General features: G+C 42.1%; 2 protein-coding genes across 2 annotated transcripts in view; one reads left to right on the top strand and one right to left on the bottom strand.

The window, feature by feature from the left end:
• The window catches only part of ASH2L (ash2 (absent, small, or homeotic)-like (Drosophila)), a 30,593-nt gene extending 24,629 nt beyond the window's left edge, over positions 1-5,964 (top strand). Inside the window, exons 14-16 of the mRNA XM_006900294.1 lie at positions 4,952-5,050; positions 5,692-5,751; positions 5,857-5,964. Coding sequence (XP_006900356.1) covers positions 4,952-5,050; positions 5,692-5,751; positions 5,857-5,964 — 267 coding nt within the window. The remainder of the gene's footprint in view (positions 1-4,951; positions 5,051-5,691; positions 5,752-5,856) is intronic.
• A 3,597-nt stretch (positions 5,965-9,561) lies between these two features.
• Positions 9,562-15,587, bottom strand: STAR (steroidogenic acute regulatory protein). Its single transcript, XM_006900293.1, has 7 exons — positions 15,490-15,587; positions 14,388-14,501; positions 13,942-14,069; positions 12,392-12,550; positions 12,068-12,252; positions 10,235-10,328; positions 9,562-9,675 (listed from the first exon to the last, which is right to left on the bottom strand). Exons 1-7 carry the CDS (start codon positions 15,551-15,553, stop codon positions 9,562-9,564), a joined length of 858 nt encoding a protein of 285 aa, XP_006900355.1. The 5' UTR covers positions 15,554-15,587.
• Between the last annotated feature and the right edge of the window lie 492 nt (positions 15,588-16,079).

Below are 16,079 nucleotides of genomic sequence, written 5' to 3'. Positions count from 1 at the left end.
GAAGGGCATGTAAGAAATAGAAACTTGTCCTAATCCACAATATAAGTATCCTGAAAAATCTACAGCCAGGAGAAGATAAAATAGATGAATGGGACCTTCTAAGAATCAAATCCCTATGCACATCCAAAAACTTCTTAAACAGGATATAAAGGGAAGCCACAGACTGGGAAAAAGTATTTGGTAATGCCATGTCAGGTAAGGGACTTATGTAGAATTTCTAAAATACTTGAGCACCACAACAAGATAAAGGTAAACAACGCAATTGAAAAATGGGCATAGGCACCACAACAAGATAAAGGTAAATAATCCAATTGAAAAATGGGCACAGGATATGAACAGACACTTCACCAAAGAAGACATTCAGATGGCTAACAAGCACATTACTAAATGTTCAAAATCCCTAGCTCTAAGAGAGATGCAAATCAAAACAACTATGAGGTATCATCTCACCCCAGTTAGAATAGCAAAATTTAACAGAACAGCAAGCAACAAATCCTGGTGAGGTTGTGGAGAAACTGGAAACCTTATTCATTGTTGGTGGAAGTGTAAAATGGTGCGACCACTGTGGAAGGCGGTATGGTGCTTTCTCAAAAAGTTGCAAATAGAGATACCATTTGACCCAGCAATTCCACTACTGGGAATATACCCCAAAGAGACCATAACTGACATCCAAGCCGATATGTGCACACCATGTTTATTGCAGCTTTGTTCATAATAGCAGAGTTGGAAACAACCTGAGTGCCCTTCAACAAATGAATGGATAGAGAACCTGTGGTATATTCACACAATGGAATACTACGCTGCATTGAAAAACAAGGAACTCAAGAAATATTATTCAAAATGGGTGACCCTGGAGGACATTATGCTGAGTGAAGTATCTCAGTCACAAACAGGACTGACCTCAGGGCTTGGGGGAGACCGAGAAAGATTGGTTTAATAATGTACACTGCATTGAAACAGATGAGGGAGAAAACTGTTTAAAAGGGATATGTGATTAGGTATTATTGTCATGACAGGAGTCCAGAACGAAGGCTGCATAGTAGAGTGGACCTAGGGGGAGGGATTGTAAAACGATGAAAAGAATTTTACTTTTCAAAGAGAAGAGTGTACTGGGGGGGAGGGGGAAGGGAGGAAAGTACAACAATGAATGAATGGAAATCTAAAGTCTCTGTAAATTTTCAGTAAAATTATTAATAATAAAAAAATTACAAAAGAAATAGAAACTTGTTTACAGTTAATTTTAAGGAAAAATAGTAAAGGGACTAGGAAAGATAGGCAATCCACTTCCAAAATATATCAGGTCTTTGAAAACCCTGTGAATAGTAGAGCACATTTAGAGTAGACTAACAGATATGTCAACTGAGGCTGAGCCCTCAAATTTGGAAACACAAAGGAGGAGGAACAGTTGTAAGCAGAAATTAATGATTGGAACATGGAATTTGAGAAGCATGAATGTAGGAAAACTGGACATTGTTAAGAAAGAAATTGAAAGCATAAATATTGGCATTTTAGGTATTAGGGAAATTAGATGGATTGCCATGGGAAATTTTAAATCAGATGATCATATGATCTATGCTGGAGATGAAAAGGTGAGAAAAAGCAGTCATTTTCATAGTTTAAAAGGCCATTTCTAGATTCATCTTGAAATATAATATTGTGACAGGATACTATCCATACACATACAAGGAAGACCTGTTAATACCACTGTCATTCAAATTTATGCACCAAAAACAAGAACCAAAGAAAAGGAAATAGATTATTTCTCCCAACTATTGCAGTCAGAAATTGATCAAACATGTCACCAAGATGCATTAATAATAATGGGTGACTGGAATTTGAAAGTTGGAAACCAGGAAAAAGGATCAGTAGTTGGAAAACGTGGACTTGGTGATTGACGGAATGAAGCTGGAGATAGAATGATAGAATTCTGTACAATCAACGATATGTTCATTGCAAATACTTTTTATAAGAAACACAAACCCAGGCTATACACACAGATTTCACCTGATGGTATGCATAGGAGTCAGATCAATTATACCTGTGGAAGGAATCATTGGAGAAGTTCAGTATCAGCAATGATATGTCTGGAGGACAACTACCTGGGCAACAGACTGGAAGAGAAGCATATTTATTCCCATTCCAAAAAGTGACCCTACAGAATGTGGAAAATATTGCACAATATCACTAATAATCACACACTAGCAAAATCCTGCTGAAGATTATCCAGAAACGACTGGAACAGTGTATTGACTGAGAACTACCAGACATATTTCCAATGTCAGATGGATCTTGGCAAAAAGCCAAGAAGAGTACCTGAGGAATGTCTTATCCGTGTTTCATTGACTCTGCAAAGGCATTTGACTGTATTGATCACAGCAAATTGTGGTTGACCTTAAGGAAAATGAGAGTCCCAGAACACTTGATTGTGTTTATGTGGGCCATAGTCTTTGCTAGGCTTCCGAAAGCTGGACAGTAGGGATGAAAGAATTAATGCCTTTGAGCTCTAGTGCTGGAGAAGATTATTGGATATACCATGGACTGATAGGAGGGGAAAAAAGGTTCGTCCTAGAGAGGGTGAGATCAGGATGCCTTGGAGGCAAGGATTCCAAAGATTTGTCTGACATACTTTGGACATGTTGCAAGGAGGGTCCAGTCCTTGGAGACAGACATCAAGCTTGGGAAGGTGGAGGGACAGCATAAGAGAGGAAGACTCTTGATAAGATGGATTGATTCAGTGACTGGGGTAATGGGGGTAAGTGTGTCAGAGACAGATTGGCACAGGATAGAGCAGGGTTTAGGGCTGTTGTACTTAGGGTCGCTATGAGTTGCAGGCAACTTGATGGCACATAACAACATACGTGGGCCAGGAACAGAGGAAGGAAACATGGTATGGCTCAAAATCAGGAAAGGTGTGCATCAGAGATACATCCTGTCTTCATTACCTTTTCAATCTATGTGGAACAGATCATTTGGGAGGCTGGGCTTTGTGAGGAGGGATGTGGCATCAACAACTTACATTACGCAGTTGATACAGTCTTGATTGCTGAAACTGAGTAGGACCTGAAACACTTGCTGCAGAAGGTCAAGGACTGGATTGAAGCTCAACATCAAGAAGATAACAGTTGTCACTACTGGGCCAATTGGCAGCACCATGATAGATGGAGAAGAGATTGAGTTTGTTAACAGTTAAAGGTTGCTAGACTCCACAGTCCACACTCCTGGCACCAGCAGTCAGGAAATAAAAAAAAAAAGAATTGCATTGGGAAAATCTGTCAAGGACCTCTTCAGAGTACTGAAATGCAATGATAACCTAGAGACTAAGGTGTGCCTAATCCAGACCACGGTTTTTGCAATTACTCTATGCATCAGAGAGCTGGACAGTGACTAAGGATGAGAGAAGAAGAATTGATACCTTCAAGTGTGGTGCTGGACAAGAGTCACAGACTTCCAAGAAAATAAATAGATCTGCCTTTGAGAGGGTGAAACTACATTTCTTCTTGGAAGCTAGAGTTCTGAAGCTCTACCTTATTTGGGCACGTGGCCCAGGAAGGACTGATCCTTGGAGAAGGACAGCATGCTCAGAAGGGTGGAGGGACAGCGCAGGAGAAGGTAACCCCGGATGAGATAGACTGATTCAGTAACTAGGGAAATGGGAATTGGTGTGTTGGAATCAGTGAGACTTGCTCAGGACATGAAAGGGTTCAGAGCTGCTGTACATAGGGTCGCTATAGGTGACTCAACAGCAACAACAACAATAAGAAAGCAGTTAAGAAATCTAGGGATGATACAGCCAGAGAGAAGATAGATGGCTCGCTCTTAGAAGAGGAGGCAAAATTGCTTTAGCAAAAGGAGCCTTTTCTGAAATCACAGTATAGAGGTTAAGAGAGAATAAAAAAGTGAAGACTCAGAAATTATCAATAGAATATTCACACATCCTCAAGGCAGAAATGCAGAAGTGGTGCCATAAAGCAAGCAAAAGGTACAAAATAAATAAAAATCTTAATTAGCTATACCCACACCAAACTCACAGTTCTGATTTATAGTGACCTTATAGGACAAAGTAGAACAGCCCCATTGAGTTTCCTATTTAATGGGGAAATTTCAGTACTTTCAAATTTAATGGGAACAAATTTCTCATAGTTCTTGGAGAAGCTGTTGAGTTTAAACCTTTCATCTAGCAGCCCAGCACTTTCCCTACCATACCACCAAAGAATCAGTGGAAGACCACATTACTTTTTTTAAAGACAGCATAATGAGTGATCATTACCAAGGCTTTTAGAATGGAGTTTCTGATTTGCTGTGGACTTGACCATAAAATAATTCCCAGTAGGTTTTCTTTTTGCTATCTTGCAAATCAACTTATTGGGTACATTTTTATGCTCCATTTTTTCCTATTGCCTGAGTGCTAGTAGAAGTAAAATTTATTTCTGTAAGTTTATCTGTACTCATGATTTCTTCTCCAACTCTTAAAGAAAAAAAATAATAAAAATATAGCATAATGAACAATCATATGTAGACCATCTGTTTGATAAAGCTACATTAAGATTTCAGAAAGTAAACCTGAGCACCAACTGTAATGGTGCATGTAAAAATGCTTTTAAAAATCTAAATACTTTAGGGGAGCTCTGGTGGCCTAGTGGTAAGGAGCTGTAACTACAATCCCAGAGGCGCATGGTTCGAATCCACCAGATGCTCTGCCGGGGAAGGAGGGACAATCTCCTCCTGTACCAGTCAGATCTGATTTGACGGTACACGCACACAAAAATTAAAAAAAAAAATCTAAATACTTTATAAATGTAAGATATTTTTGTTACAAAAGATTAAGCTCCTCTTGAGTTACAGTACAACTGTGGTCTGATATAGTGTCAGTACTTTTAAAGGATTTTCTTCGTAAATTCTTTGATTGTTTCATTTTTAAATTATGAAGTAAAACCAGTGGTTTTTGTTTCAGATAATATTTTATAAAAATGGTGTTAATCAAGGTGTGGCTTACAAAGATATTTTTGAGGGAGTTTACTTTCCAGCCATCTCGCTGTACAAGAGTTGCACGGTATGTATATTTTCATCCTGTGAATGTAGCTTGAGGGAGGGAGGTGGGTGAATGGAAGGAAAGATCTCTAAGAAATCTAAATAGGCCTGAGAGCAAAATGGGAATGTATTTTTATTAATTGTACCAGGAATATTTTGGAGTTTTTAGGAAGCATTTCCCTAGATAAAGATCATGCTTTTAGTGTAATATTTGTACTCTGGAGCATGATTTTTCTTTTTTAAATGTAAAAGATGTCAGTGTATTCATAAATTATGTCAGATCATGATAAATCACAATCATCTACCATTATTGTTTAGTAACTTTTGCTTATATTAATTTTTTTCCCTTTTTTAAAAAAGTGTGGTCCGGGGAGAGGGTTGGGAGGGGAGAAAAGTGCAACAATGAATGAATGAATGAATGTGGCGGGGCCGGGGGTGTGGTGTGTTGTGATCCAGCATGAAAAAGGGAACTGTTAATTTTTTTTTTAAATTTATTGAAAAATTTGCTGCTTGGAGGTTTCTGTGTATTTTAGACACCACACATTACAGTTTCAACTTGAACATCACAAATGCATTTTAAAGATAAAACTGTCCCATGTCAGATTGTGTTTTATTGTCAATATTGTGTTTTTTTCATTCCTGTTTGAATGGAATTTATCCCAGGTTTCCATTAACTTTGGACCATGCTTCAAATATCCTCCAAAGGATCTCACTTACCGTCCTGTGAGTAAGATTAAAAGTGTCAGAATTGCATCCTTAAGAGTCTTTATTATTTCTTATTACGGTTCTTTTAATCATCCATTTCCCTGTTTTTCATTCCTTCTGCAGATGAGTGACATGGGCTGGGGCGCTGTGGTAGAACATACTCTAGCTGATGTCTTGTATCATGTGGAAACAGAAGTGGATGGGAGGCGGAGTCCCCCATGGGAACCCTGACTGGGTTCTTCCTTTTCAAACGAGGACATTCTGAAGAATAATACTTGGGTGTATTTTGGTTTTCCCCAAATTGCTGTAAGTGTTATCTCTAAGATGCTGCCGAATACAGCTTCTAATTTTTGCAAGTTAAAAGTCCAGAGTGGGAAGCTGGAGAAGCTTGCTGTTCTTGTAATATTCTTTCTTGACTGTCAGTGGATGCTCTTATGTTGTATACCATATGCCAACATCTGTTAACCCTACGATCCTGTAAAATTTTCTGTGAAATTGGTGCTGTACCACAGACCCTGTAAGCAGGGATTTGTTTTCTTACTGTATTTTCTGCGGCGTGAATAATCTTGTCCAAGTAGCTAACTTATTTAAAGATCTTTCTTTCTGTGGGTTTCAACTCCATCCCATCTATCTCCCTGGTAGTAGTTGGCTTATTTCTTTGAACAGCTGATGAACTCGATAGCTGTACATTCCCAAACAGTCTCAAAGTTTCATTATTGGTGCAGATGTTTTTGTCTTTGAACATTGGTACCTTTGAAACTACTAGGTCTCTAGAATTAATATTGTGAAAGCAATGTTTTTGAAGCCTTAACAAGGGTAGAAACTCCAATAAAACTTGTTTTCATGTTTCTGTGTCATTTGAATCCTTCAGTTTAGGGTATACAAAGGTAACAGTGTCCCAAGAATGAGTAGTGGGAAGAAGGAAGGGCAGTGAGTGGAGGGAGAGGCAGGTTTCTGACTTGGATCTGGCTCCTCCCCTGTTGCTTCTTTTCTTTTTTTTTTTATTTTTTTATATGTTGCTTCTTTTCAGCTAGCTAACCAACCACCCCTCCATCCTGGGAAGATTGGACTTGCAAAGAGGTGAACAAGAGTTGAATGGGCAAATGGTATTTTGTCTGTTTTTATCTTTGAACATTAGTGTCAGTCTGTGAAGGCTGTTTGCCTCCCCTATCTTTGTTTCAAAGAATGCTGATTAAAAGGAGAGTTTTTAAAATACTGAAAATTGTAGTATGAGAATGAGCCCTCCCTTGGGATAGATTTGTGGCTTGCTTGCCTCCCCTTTTTTAGATGACAACAACACATCAGTCTTTTGGCAAATGCAGTCCTTCCAGGATTCCCCCAGGACTCTTGCATATAACTTTTGCTAAGTTAATAGGTAGAGTGGTTCACCAGGTGGTAGACGTTATGTTGCCACCAAGTCACCATATGTTAGGTCTGTGGCTCTTCAATTACTTTCTTGTCACTATGCTTTTTAGGAAATCTGCCAGATTTCAAGTGAGTATTGGTTGCTGTGAGTCAGAATTGACTTGATGACTGCTAACAATAATATATGCACTTTGACTAATGTATTTCTTCAGAGCCCTTATATTTCACTACTCACGTATCTTAACGAGTATGTTTACAAGCTGCTCACCCCTATTTACCAACAAACTTTTGGACTAGTCTTAAAGGGGATACCTGGTTATACAAACATGCATGTCTTAGAGGTTTGAAGGATTCCAAGAAAATAAGAATAATCATATTTAGAGGAAGATGGAAGTAAATTCATCATAATACATACTACCAATTATTAATTAAATACCCACTCTACCTGAATTATAACATTAGATTTATCATAAGTTACAGAAATAATGATTTTGCTGGTTTATACTTTTGCTAAGAATATGTTGTTAATATTTATTTGAAAGACTCAGAGTATCCACTCTTCATATTTGTTGTTAATAGCCATCACATCAGCCCTTTATTAATGACATTCGCATTTACAGAACAAAACTCTGACTTTTGTGATTGTTGGAAATAGATCACCAGGCCTTTCTTCCTAGCCCATCCTAGTCTGGAAGCCCTGCTAAAACGTGTTCAGCATTATAACAAATGTCTTCACCTCTCCATATAATCTTACATAAAATAGTTTCTATGAGCAAGCCATCAGTGACAACTTACTCTAATGTAAAATTGTAACGGACAAAATATCTTCCCAAACACCACAAAAGTAGTTACAGGATTTGAAAAAGACAAATTATAATCCATTAAACTCGTGATCTTTGTTGAGAGCCCATTTCTTTAACATCTGCCCATTTTCTTGTGAAACCAACCAGAGAATGCCTCTTTATACATCTTTTAAAAAAATAACCATTTTGTTTTAGCTGGGAGAGTATGATAGTTCTTTCCCAGAAATGTTTCTTCAGCTATAATTTCATCCATTCTAAAATAGATTAAGAATCAGAATAAATAATAATAAATACTTTTCATGGTAAAATTACAGTACCTCAGTAAATACCAGTGTCAACGCTATTGTTAATTTGTTTAATAAATAAGCTTGAGTCCTTTTTCCAAAGGGTGAAATCGTGAATATTGTTCACAATAGAAAAGATAGTTTCAAGTGGTAATGGCTACTTCTTCATACTTCTTAGAAATTTTAACAGAGTTACCCAAACTTCTATTTTTAAAGCATGAATTCTCCTGGAAAAGGAATGTACTGTCACTCATTGCCCATCTCCCTCCAGCCATGTCCTCTCCTAAAATAATGATACAGTAGCTTATTACTGCCAAAAAGTTGGCAGCCCCAAGCTGAGCTGACAGCTATGGCGTTTTCTTCAAGCTAATAGGAGTTACCCTAAACAGTAAAAGTGCTAATCAGGGGCTGATGTAATAGACCTTATGCTGAAAGTTGTATTTCCTTTGTCTGCCTAAACAATCAGGAAAATAATGTTCTTGTTTCTCATAAGTTCTGTTCTTATGTTTCTTATGTTGTTGCTCTACTTTTAGTTAGATAAATGAAAATCATCATCTTCATCTTCCAGTGCCCACTAAAAATGAGTTGTAGAGTTCTATAAGAACTAATTTTAATCTATTATGGAAATTAATTTTTTTACCAAAGGGTCTAACAATAGAGTCTAAGTAATTGAATGACATAAACCTCCAATAGTTTCTTTCCTTTTATGAGGAAATGAGCTACAGGAATTTGGTTAATTTTACTTTGTCTTTAACTCTTCTGGTATGAAGTTATAATTAGAACAGATTCTTGTTTTCCCCAATAGAATTTTATGTTTTTATATTAGCTTTATATTATTTTTATATTAGTTTTATGTTCTTTATTCTGAGTAATACAGAAAAAGTGGAGATAGTCTTAATTATTTTTGTCTCTCCTAAAAAAACCTTGATGTTTCTTTCTGGTGGGTACCTAATATGGGGAGTTGCTCTTATAACTGGACCCACTCTGTAAGCCCAGGTTTGTTCATACAGTACCTATAGTAAATGGAGTTTTTGAACCTGTAAAGCATTAAGTCCCAGCCCTTGTTCTGAGCATTCACTGCATTCATATTGGTTAGTAGCATTTTAAGGTACTTTTAGGTGAGCAAGTAAGGACTCAGTAAAAAGTTTTACAAATATTTTGAGTCTTAACAAACATTTCACAGCTGATAAATAAGAAAGAAGGCTCTCCTCTTTGTCTAAGACCCTTATCTCTTTTCTTGACGTTCATATTTTACCAAATTGAGTCCTAGTATTATTCTCTAAACATCTAAACACTGTAACCCATCCCTCTGTCCCCCAGTGAGGATTTAAAACAGACAGCATAGCTAGGAACAGTTGGAATGGCAGGCTGGCCTTTTAACACCGGACTTCAGAAGCCACACTGGAGTCCAGACGATGGCGCAGGTGATTGGCGAAATCCAGCTGGGTCTGTGATAAGACCTGGTTGATGATAGCTTTCGGCAGCCATCCCTGGAATAGAAGAGACGAGTGGTAATCTCTAGGTGATACTCCACTTGAGGCATCTTTGCCCCCATCACAAACATTGCATTGCCTGCTGCTTGGTCTCCCAGTTCTGCTTCTAGTTAAGTTTTCTTTAACTTGGGAGTTGACCCCGGGTCAGCGACCAAAAGATTGCATTGGCATCTTGCTGTCATAACAGTGTTGGAAGCTCAGGATCTGTAGTCAAGACCAATTTCAACCCTTCATTTTCCCAGTCATCTAACCCAGACCAAGTTACTTTCCTCTCTCCTACTTGGAATTTCTGAGCATACTTTTTTTTCCCCCTCTAAAATGTTGCAAATTTGAGTTGAGATTTTTAAGTGAGATAAGAGGGAGCTGTTGCAAACTTGGGACAGTGGTGTATCACCTAGGCCATCGCTGAAATCCTTTTCCTCACCAGCAGCCTGTGCTGCTGCAAAAATGGACGAGGATTTTTCCTGTTCCTTGTGGAGAGGTGTAGAGAGGGAAGAGCCTGCTTTGCTTACTACCACCTACCTCCCGTACCTGAGCCACCTGCCCTACCACTCACCTTGAGGTCAATGCTGAGTAGCCATGTGAGCTTGGTCTTTGAAGGACTTCCAGCCAGTGGATGAAGCACCATGCAAGTGGGACCATGTTCAGCTCTGAGAAACATAGATGGTTAAGAAGACAATTAAGTTCCAAGGCCAACTAGGGAGCTTTGGTGCCTTAGTGGCAAGGAGTTGTGCCCACCTAAAAGTATGCAGTTCATGTTCCATGAGAGGGCGATGGGCAATTTTCTCTCATGTGATTTACTGCCTCTGAAAACCTGCTATTGCGTATCAACTTAACGGGTGTTACACTGGCCACTTACAGAGCAATGTCTTACTCTGAATGTCAGAAGTGTACCCCTTGCCAAAGATGATCTTTAATATGGTAGCAAGGCTACCAGCTCATCAGAAGCGATGTTGTTCTAGCTGGAGCAGGAACCTGGAGGCCCCCAGCTTGGCTTTTGTGTTTTCATCATGGGAAGGTCAAGGAGGTTCCAGGGTGGTGTCTGAGGCTGAGACACTCAGGAGGCACCGTGTTCTAAGTGGTATCAGTTATTTTAGGATTTCAATTGCCAGTCCACCTGATCCTGATCTTACTATGTGAACTTAAATCCTGCCCTTGCTGTAGAAAATAAGATCTTTACATTTCCTGGAAGCTAAGAAAAACTGGTTCTTAGAGGGGGGGCCAATCTTGTCTTTATTCTTTATTGCTTTGGAAAATGGGAATCTACTTCCTTTGTAAAGGACACTTGGAGGATGAGGACTAAGGTGGTGGTTGTTGTTATGTGCTGTCGAGTCGCTTGCGACTCATAGCGACCCTATGTACAACATCCCTAAACTCCACTCTGTCCTGTGCCAATCACACTGTCTCTGACACTCCCATCCCAATTATCCCAGTCACTGAATCAATCCACCTCATAGAGGGCCTTCCTCTCCTGCACTGTCCCTCCACCCTCCCAAGCATGATGTCCCTCTCTAAGGACCAGTCTCTCCTCACAACATGTCCAAAGTATGTTAGACGGAGCCTCAGAATCCTTGCCTCCAAGGAGCCACCCGGTTTAACCCTTTCCAGGACAAATCTGTTTTCCTAGTAGTCCATGGTATTCTCAATACTCTTCTCCAGCACCACAGCTCAAAGGCATCAATTCTCCTTCTATCCTCCTTGGTCATTGTCCAACTCTCTGATGCATAACAAGTGATTGCGAAGACCATGGCCTGTATCAGACACACCTTAGTCTCCAGAGAGACACCATTGCTCTTCAGTACTTTGGAGAGGTCCCTAACAGCAGACTTTCCCATGGCAATGGGCCTTTTAATTTCCTGGCTGCTGGTGCCAAGACTTGACTATGGAGCCAAGCAAACTAAAGCTGTGTACAATCTCAATCTCTTCACCATCCATCCTGATGTCGCCAATTGGTCCAGTGGTGAGAATCTTTGTCTTCTTGACATTGAGCCTCAATCCATATTGTAGGCTGCAGTCCTTGACACTTTGCAGCAGGCGCTTCAGGTCCTCCTGAGTTTCAGCAAGCAGGGTTGTGTCATCCGCATAACGCAGGTTGTTAATAAGTCGTCCACCAATCTTGACCCCACATTTCTCCTCATAGAGTCCAGCCTCCCGAATAATCTGTTCTGCATATACGTTGAAAAGGTATGGAGATAGGATGCATCCCTGGCGTACGCCCTTCCCAATTTTGAACCATGCAGTGTTCCCTTGCTCTGTTCTGACGACTGCCTCCTGGTCCAAGTATAAGTAGGATTCATATTTTGGACCTGGGGCTTCAAACCATCAAATGTGGTAGACGTATGCTCACAGGCTTATTTGGGAAAGAGATCGCTGAAGCTACTAGCATTACCTAATGACTCCTTTCTGCTCAGGCATCTCCCCAAAGTGTGTGGCCATGCCAGCCAACACACAGTTGGAGCCTCGGCGCTTGGCACAGCGCACACTCACAAAGTCGCGGGGCCCCACGAGGTTTCCTGCAGATTCCGCAGCCAGTTCATGAGTGATGACTGTGTCTTTTCCAATCTTCTGAAGAACCTGGAAAGCCATGAGAGGACCAGAGTCATTACTTGACCAGTTCTGGTTCTAAGACACCACCCACAGGGCAGCCTGTTGGGCTTCCTTTTCAAGCTAGGCTACCCTGGATCTCTGCCACCCCTGCTAGGACTCTCCTTACCTTGATCTCTTTGACATTGGGGTTCCATTCTCCCATTGCCTCCATGCGGTCTACGAGCTCTGCATAGAGCCGCTCCATGGGCTGGTCTACCACCACCTCCAGCCGGAACACCTTGCCTACTTCTGGGACCACTTTACTTAGCACCTTGTCCCCATTTGCCTGTCGGGAACAGAAAAGATCCCAGGTTAAAGGTTAGAGAAGAATATTCCTAACCTGGGACACACAGACAAGACCAAGCAAGGTAGGAAGGGAAGAGCAAAAAAAAAAAAGCCTCCACACTTGGCATGAGGAAGCCTAGGACTGTTACCTGTAAGTGTAGAGTGGGGTTATCTTCTCACAAGCAACACACATTTGAAAGGTTACCATCCAGCCCCCAGATTTGTGGTTTGAGTAAATTCAACAAAAAAGACTTTTCTTGGACTTGAGGAAAACTGTTCTTAGCTGCCATAAAGTGTTGAATACAACTCATCCTATGAATGGTAGATTGAAAGCCTGCTCTATCCTGCACTGTCCTCACAGTTCTCTGCCATGCTCAAGCCCATTGCAGCTGTCACTGTCAGCCCATCTCATTGAGGATCTTTCTCTCCATCTCCTTTCTCCAGCCTGGTGTCTTTTCCCAAAAACTGGCACCTCCTGACAACATCCTCAGAGTATGTGGGCTGCACCTTCTCCATCCCTGCCTCGAAGCACCTCCCTGCCCTGGTTGGAGAAAAACTACAAAGAGCCCATTTGCTACATAGAGTGGTGGATGGAACCTGAAGAGATTCAAGAAGGCTGTGTGGGACCTATGAACCTTAGGTCTCTCAAGTAAGAGCAGTGTTAAATCTAGACCCCAAGTTTCCTCACTCTCAAACTTCTGGTTAGGAGCCAAGTATGACTTTTAGCAACCCTATGAACAACAGATCTGACCGCTGTCCTATCCTGTGCCCTCCTCATACTTCCTGACACACTAGAGCCCACTGCTGCACTCACTCTGTCAACACTAGTCGTGTGCTTTTTCCCATTAGCCTGAGGACTTGGAGGAGTAGTTTCACCTGAACTTTAGTAATGGCAGCATGTAAGATTTTACTCCACATAAAGGCACCACATTTTCAAGCAATAGAACTGCAAACCTTTAACGTGGCCCTTGCTACTGGCTGGTGGAGCTCTCAGAGACAAAGAACCCTAGAATGTCCTGGGTCACCTCTGTGCTCTAGCCCAGCCCTGTGACAGTGGAGCCTCTCCACTCACCAGCACAAACACTCCATTTATATGGGTTTGCTTATCCACAGGATCATGAGGTCTCTTAGACACACTGCGTAGTCTCTACTGAATGGGTGCATATGGTGTGATTGGAGTATAGCCAAGGGGAAAAGAAGAGTTGTCTCAAATTGGAGTCTCCACGTATCTCTGATGGAGGCAGGTATTCCAGGGCAAGGAGAGTTCTCAAAAACACTTGCTGCCTGGCGACTGCCTGCATACAACAGGAATCTGAGAAGAGTAGGGATCCCTGCTGCTCTTCACACAGACGGAACGATGAAGAGCTGTGGGCTCCTCCGCCCCACACCTACCTGCTGGTTCTCCTCCTTCCAGCCTTCCTGGTTGCTGAGAATGCCCAAGGCCTTCTGCATGGCCTCCTCACCCTGCCGAACATAGGCCATCTCCTGTTCACTGTAGAGGGTTTCTTCTAGCCGAGAGCCTGGATACACAGCCAAGGAGACACAGCACTGCTTCAGTTCCCCCACTCCCTCCACCCCGCCTCCCACCAGCTTTCATTGTTTGATCTCTTATTTCATCTTTCCTCTGAAGTACCAAGGCCATAATGGGGTTCAGACTGCTGGTCAAGTTAAACATACATAAGCTGCAGGTGACAGTGAGGGTGGGGTCTGGCCTCGAATGCTATTCTCATCCTCCCAAAATAGAGTGAATGAGTAGGGGAAAGAAGTCTGACTGAGGTCTCGGGGTCTGGAGTAACTCGTGCATGCAAAGGGCCTCCTCGACTGGCAGAAGCACTTACCAAGTAGAGAGCTCCGACGCCGGACCTGGTTAATCCATGCACTAGGGGCCGGACCCCCCATTGCCCTCCGGTTTAGCTCCTGACCAATGGCCAGCACTGCTTGATGCCTAAGACCTGTGGGCAGAAGTAAAGAAAGTGTCGTCAACGGACAGGAAAAGCTTAGAAAAGGATCGTTCCACTTGCTATCTTGTCAGAGATAAAGAAATAGGCCCTGAGAAGGGCAGTGATTTGCTCAGGAGCACAGTCTTACAGCCAGCTCTCCAATTCATTGCTCTTTGCATGTGGCTGCCTTCCATCTGGCGTGGTGCGACTTGATCCTCCTGGAGCCTGCTCTTCCACCCCAGAAGTCACCCCTCAAGAAGGGAGAGAGCTTTGTTCACTCAACTAAGAAAACACAGGGGCAGGAAAATAAGACTGCCCCCTGAGTCTGAGAACTTGGGGGCAATCAGGGTCCATCACATGAGAAAATGTTCAGAGTGACACCCAACTGCCACGTGCAGGCCTTCCCAAGCGTGACTTCTATCGAAATGGTAGTTGGTCCAGCCTAATGTGTTTGAGAAAGACTTGTTTAGTTATAGGGGGTTGTTTGAAACAACCTTGGGATCCTTATGAACTACAAAAACGACACTTGGTAACAGGTTTGTCCCTCTTGGTGACTGTACGATCGTCACTTCCCTGCCCACACACACCCACCTTCTCTCATCTTGTTTTTCTCTGTCTTCACCCCTGGTCTTTCTCCTCTTTCTACCTATGTAGAAACCTTGCCAACACTGCTTGAGGGAGGCAAAGCCTATTTCTGCATCTACCACTGGCCAAACATATCCTGGTCCCTTCCTGATTCCCAGCCATCACTAGCTCACATAAAAGGCAAAAGGGGAGGTGGGAGACTAGGAAGAGCAGAATCAGAAAGAAACGGGCACATTAGAATCTCACCTAACTCTTCAGAAGGATGAACAGACTCAGAAGGGAAAGGACTTGCCCAGAGCCAGAGCCTTAGCTGAGATCAGAAGTTGGCTCCCAGTTCAGTACTTTGCCCATTAAGTCGTGTTACCTGAGAGTTACAGGTTACCACTAAAGCTTCCTCCTCCCCCAGGAAACTTACCCTTCATGTTGCGCATATGTCTGTAGGAGCTCCCAGCGCACAGCTTGAACGTTGCTAGAAGCATTGTCTGCTGGCAGGACAAGTGCGCTGCTGCTGCCGCTGCTTTTATCTCTGCTCCCAAGGGTGCTGCTTCTGACCTGAGCCTCCCCAGGTCTGCCTCTGGGTCCTGCAGCTGTGGCTGAGTCCCAGTCGGTTCTGGGTCTTAAATGCCCTGAGCTGAAGGCTGTGCTTCATCACCAGGAGATAAAAATGTCATTACTCACTGTGCAAAGGAAGGGGTCAAGGATGGAGGCATTGCCTCACACTGCTGCTTTGACCATTTGCGGGAAGCACGTGAGGGCTGGGGGCAGAAAGTAGAGCGGTTGGTGCCAGACTCGGAGGAATGAAGAGGGCAAAAAAGCAGCCCTGAGAACAAGGCAGTGGGGGCATCCTTATCCTCGGACAGTGGGTCTCAGGTTGTTTTTTTTTTTTGTCTCAGGTTTTACCTGTTAAAGCACTGTACTGTAAAATGCAGATTCCCAACCCTCATCCTCAGAAATAGTTAATAAGTCTAAAGTTGAGGCTCAGAAGTATGTATTTAAAGAATTCCA

The sequence above is a fragment of the Elephantulus edwardii genome, unplaced genomic scaffold, assembly GCF_000299155.1.
Source record: "Elephantulus edwardii isolate Elephantulus edwardi_28Jun2011 unplaced genomic scaffold, EleEdw1.0 scaffold00279, whole genome shotgun sequence".
Taxonomy (NCBI): Eukaryota; Metazoa; Chordata; class Mammalia; order Macroscelidea; family Macroscelididae; genus Elephantulus; species Elephantulus edwardii.
This window is presented reverse-complemented; position numbering and strand designations above follow the sequence as displayed.

Excerpts from the sequence above, each read along its gene's own strand:
- STAR (XM_006900293.1), bottom strand. The coding sequence starts at position 15,553 with ATGCTTCTAGCAACGTTCAAGCTGTGCGCTGGGAGCTCCTACAGACAT. Across the intron at positions 14,070-14,387 it reads GCGTCGGAGCTCTCTACTTG|GCTCTCGGCTAGAAGAAACC; the intron begins GTAAGTGCTTCT and ends CTGTGTATCCAG. Across the intron at positions 12,551-13,941 it reads GGAAGGAGGAGAACCAGCAG|GCAAATGGGGACAAGGTGCT; the intron begins GTAGGTGTGGGG and ends TGTTCCCGACAG.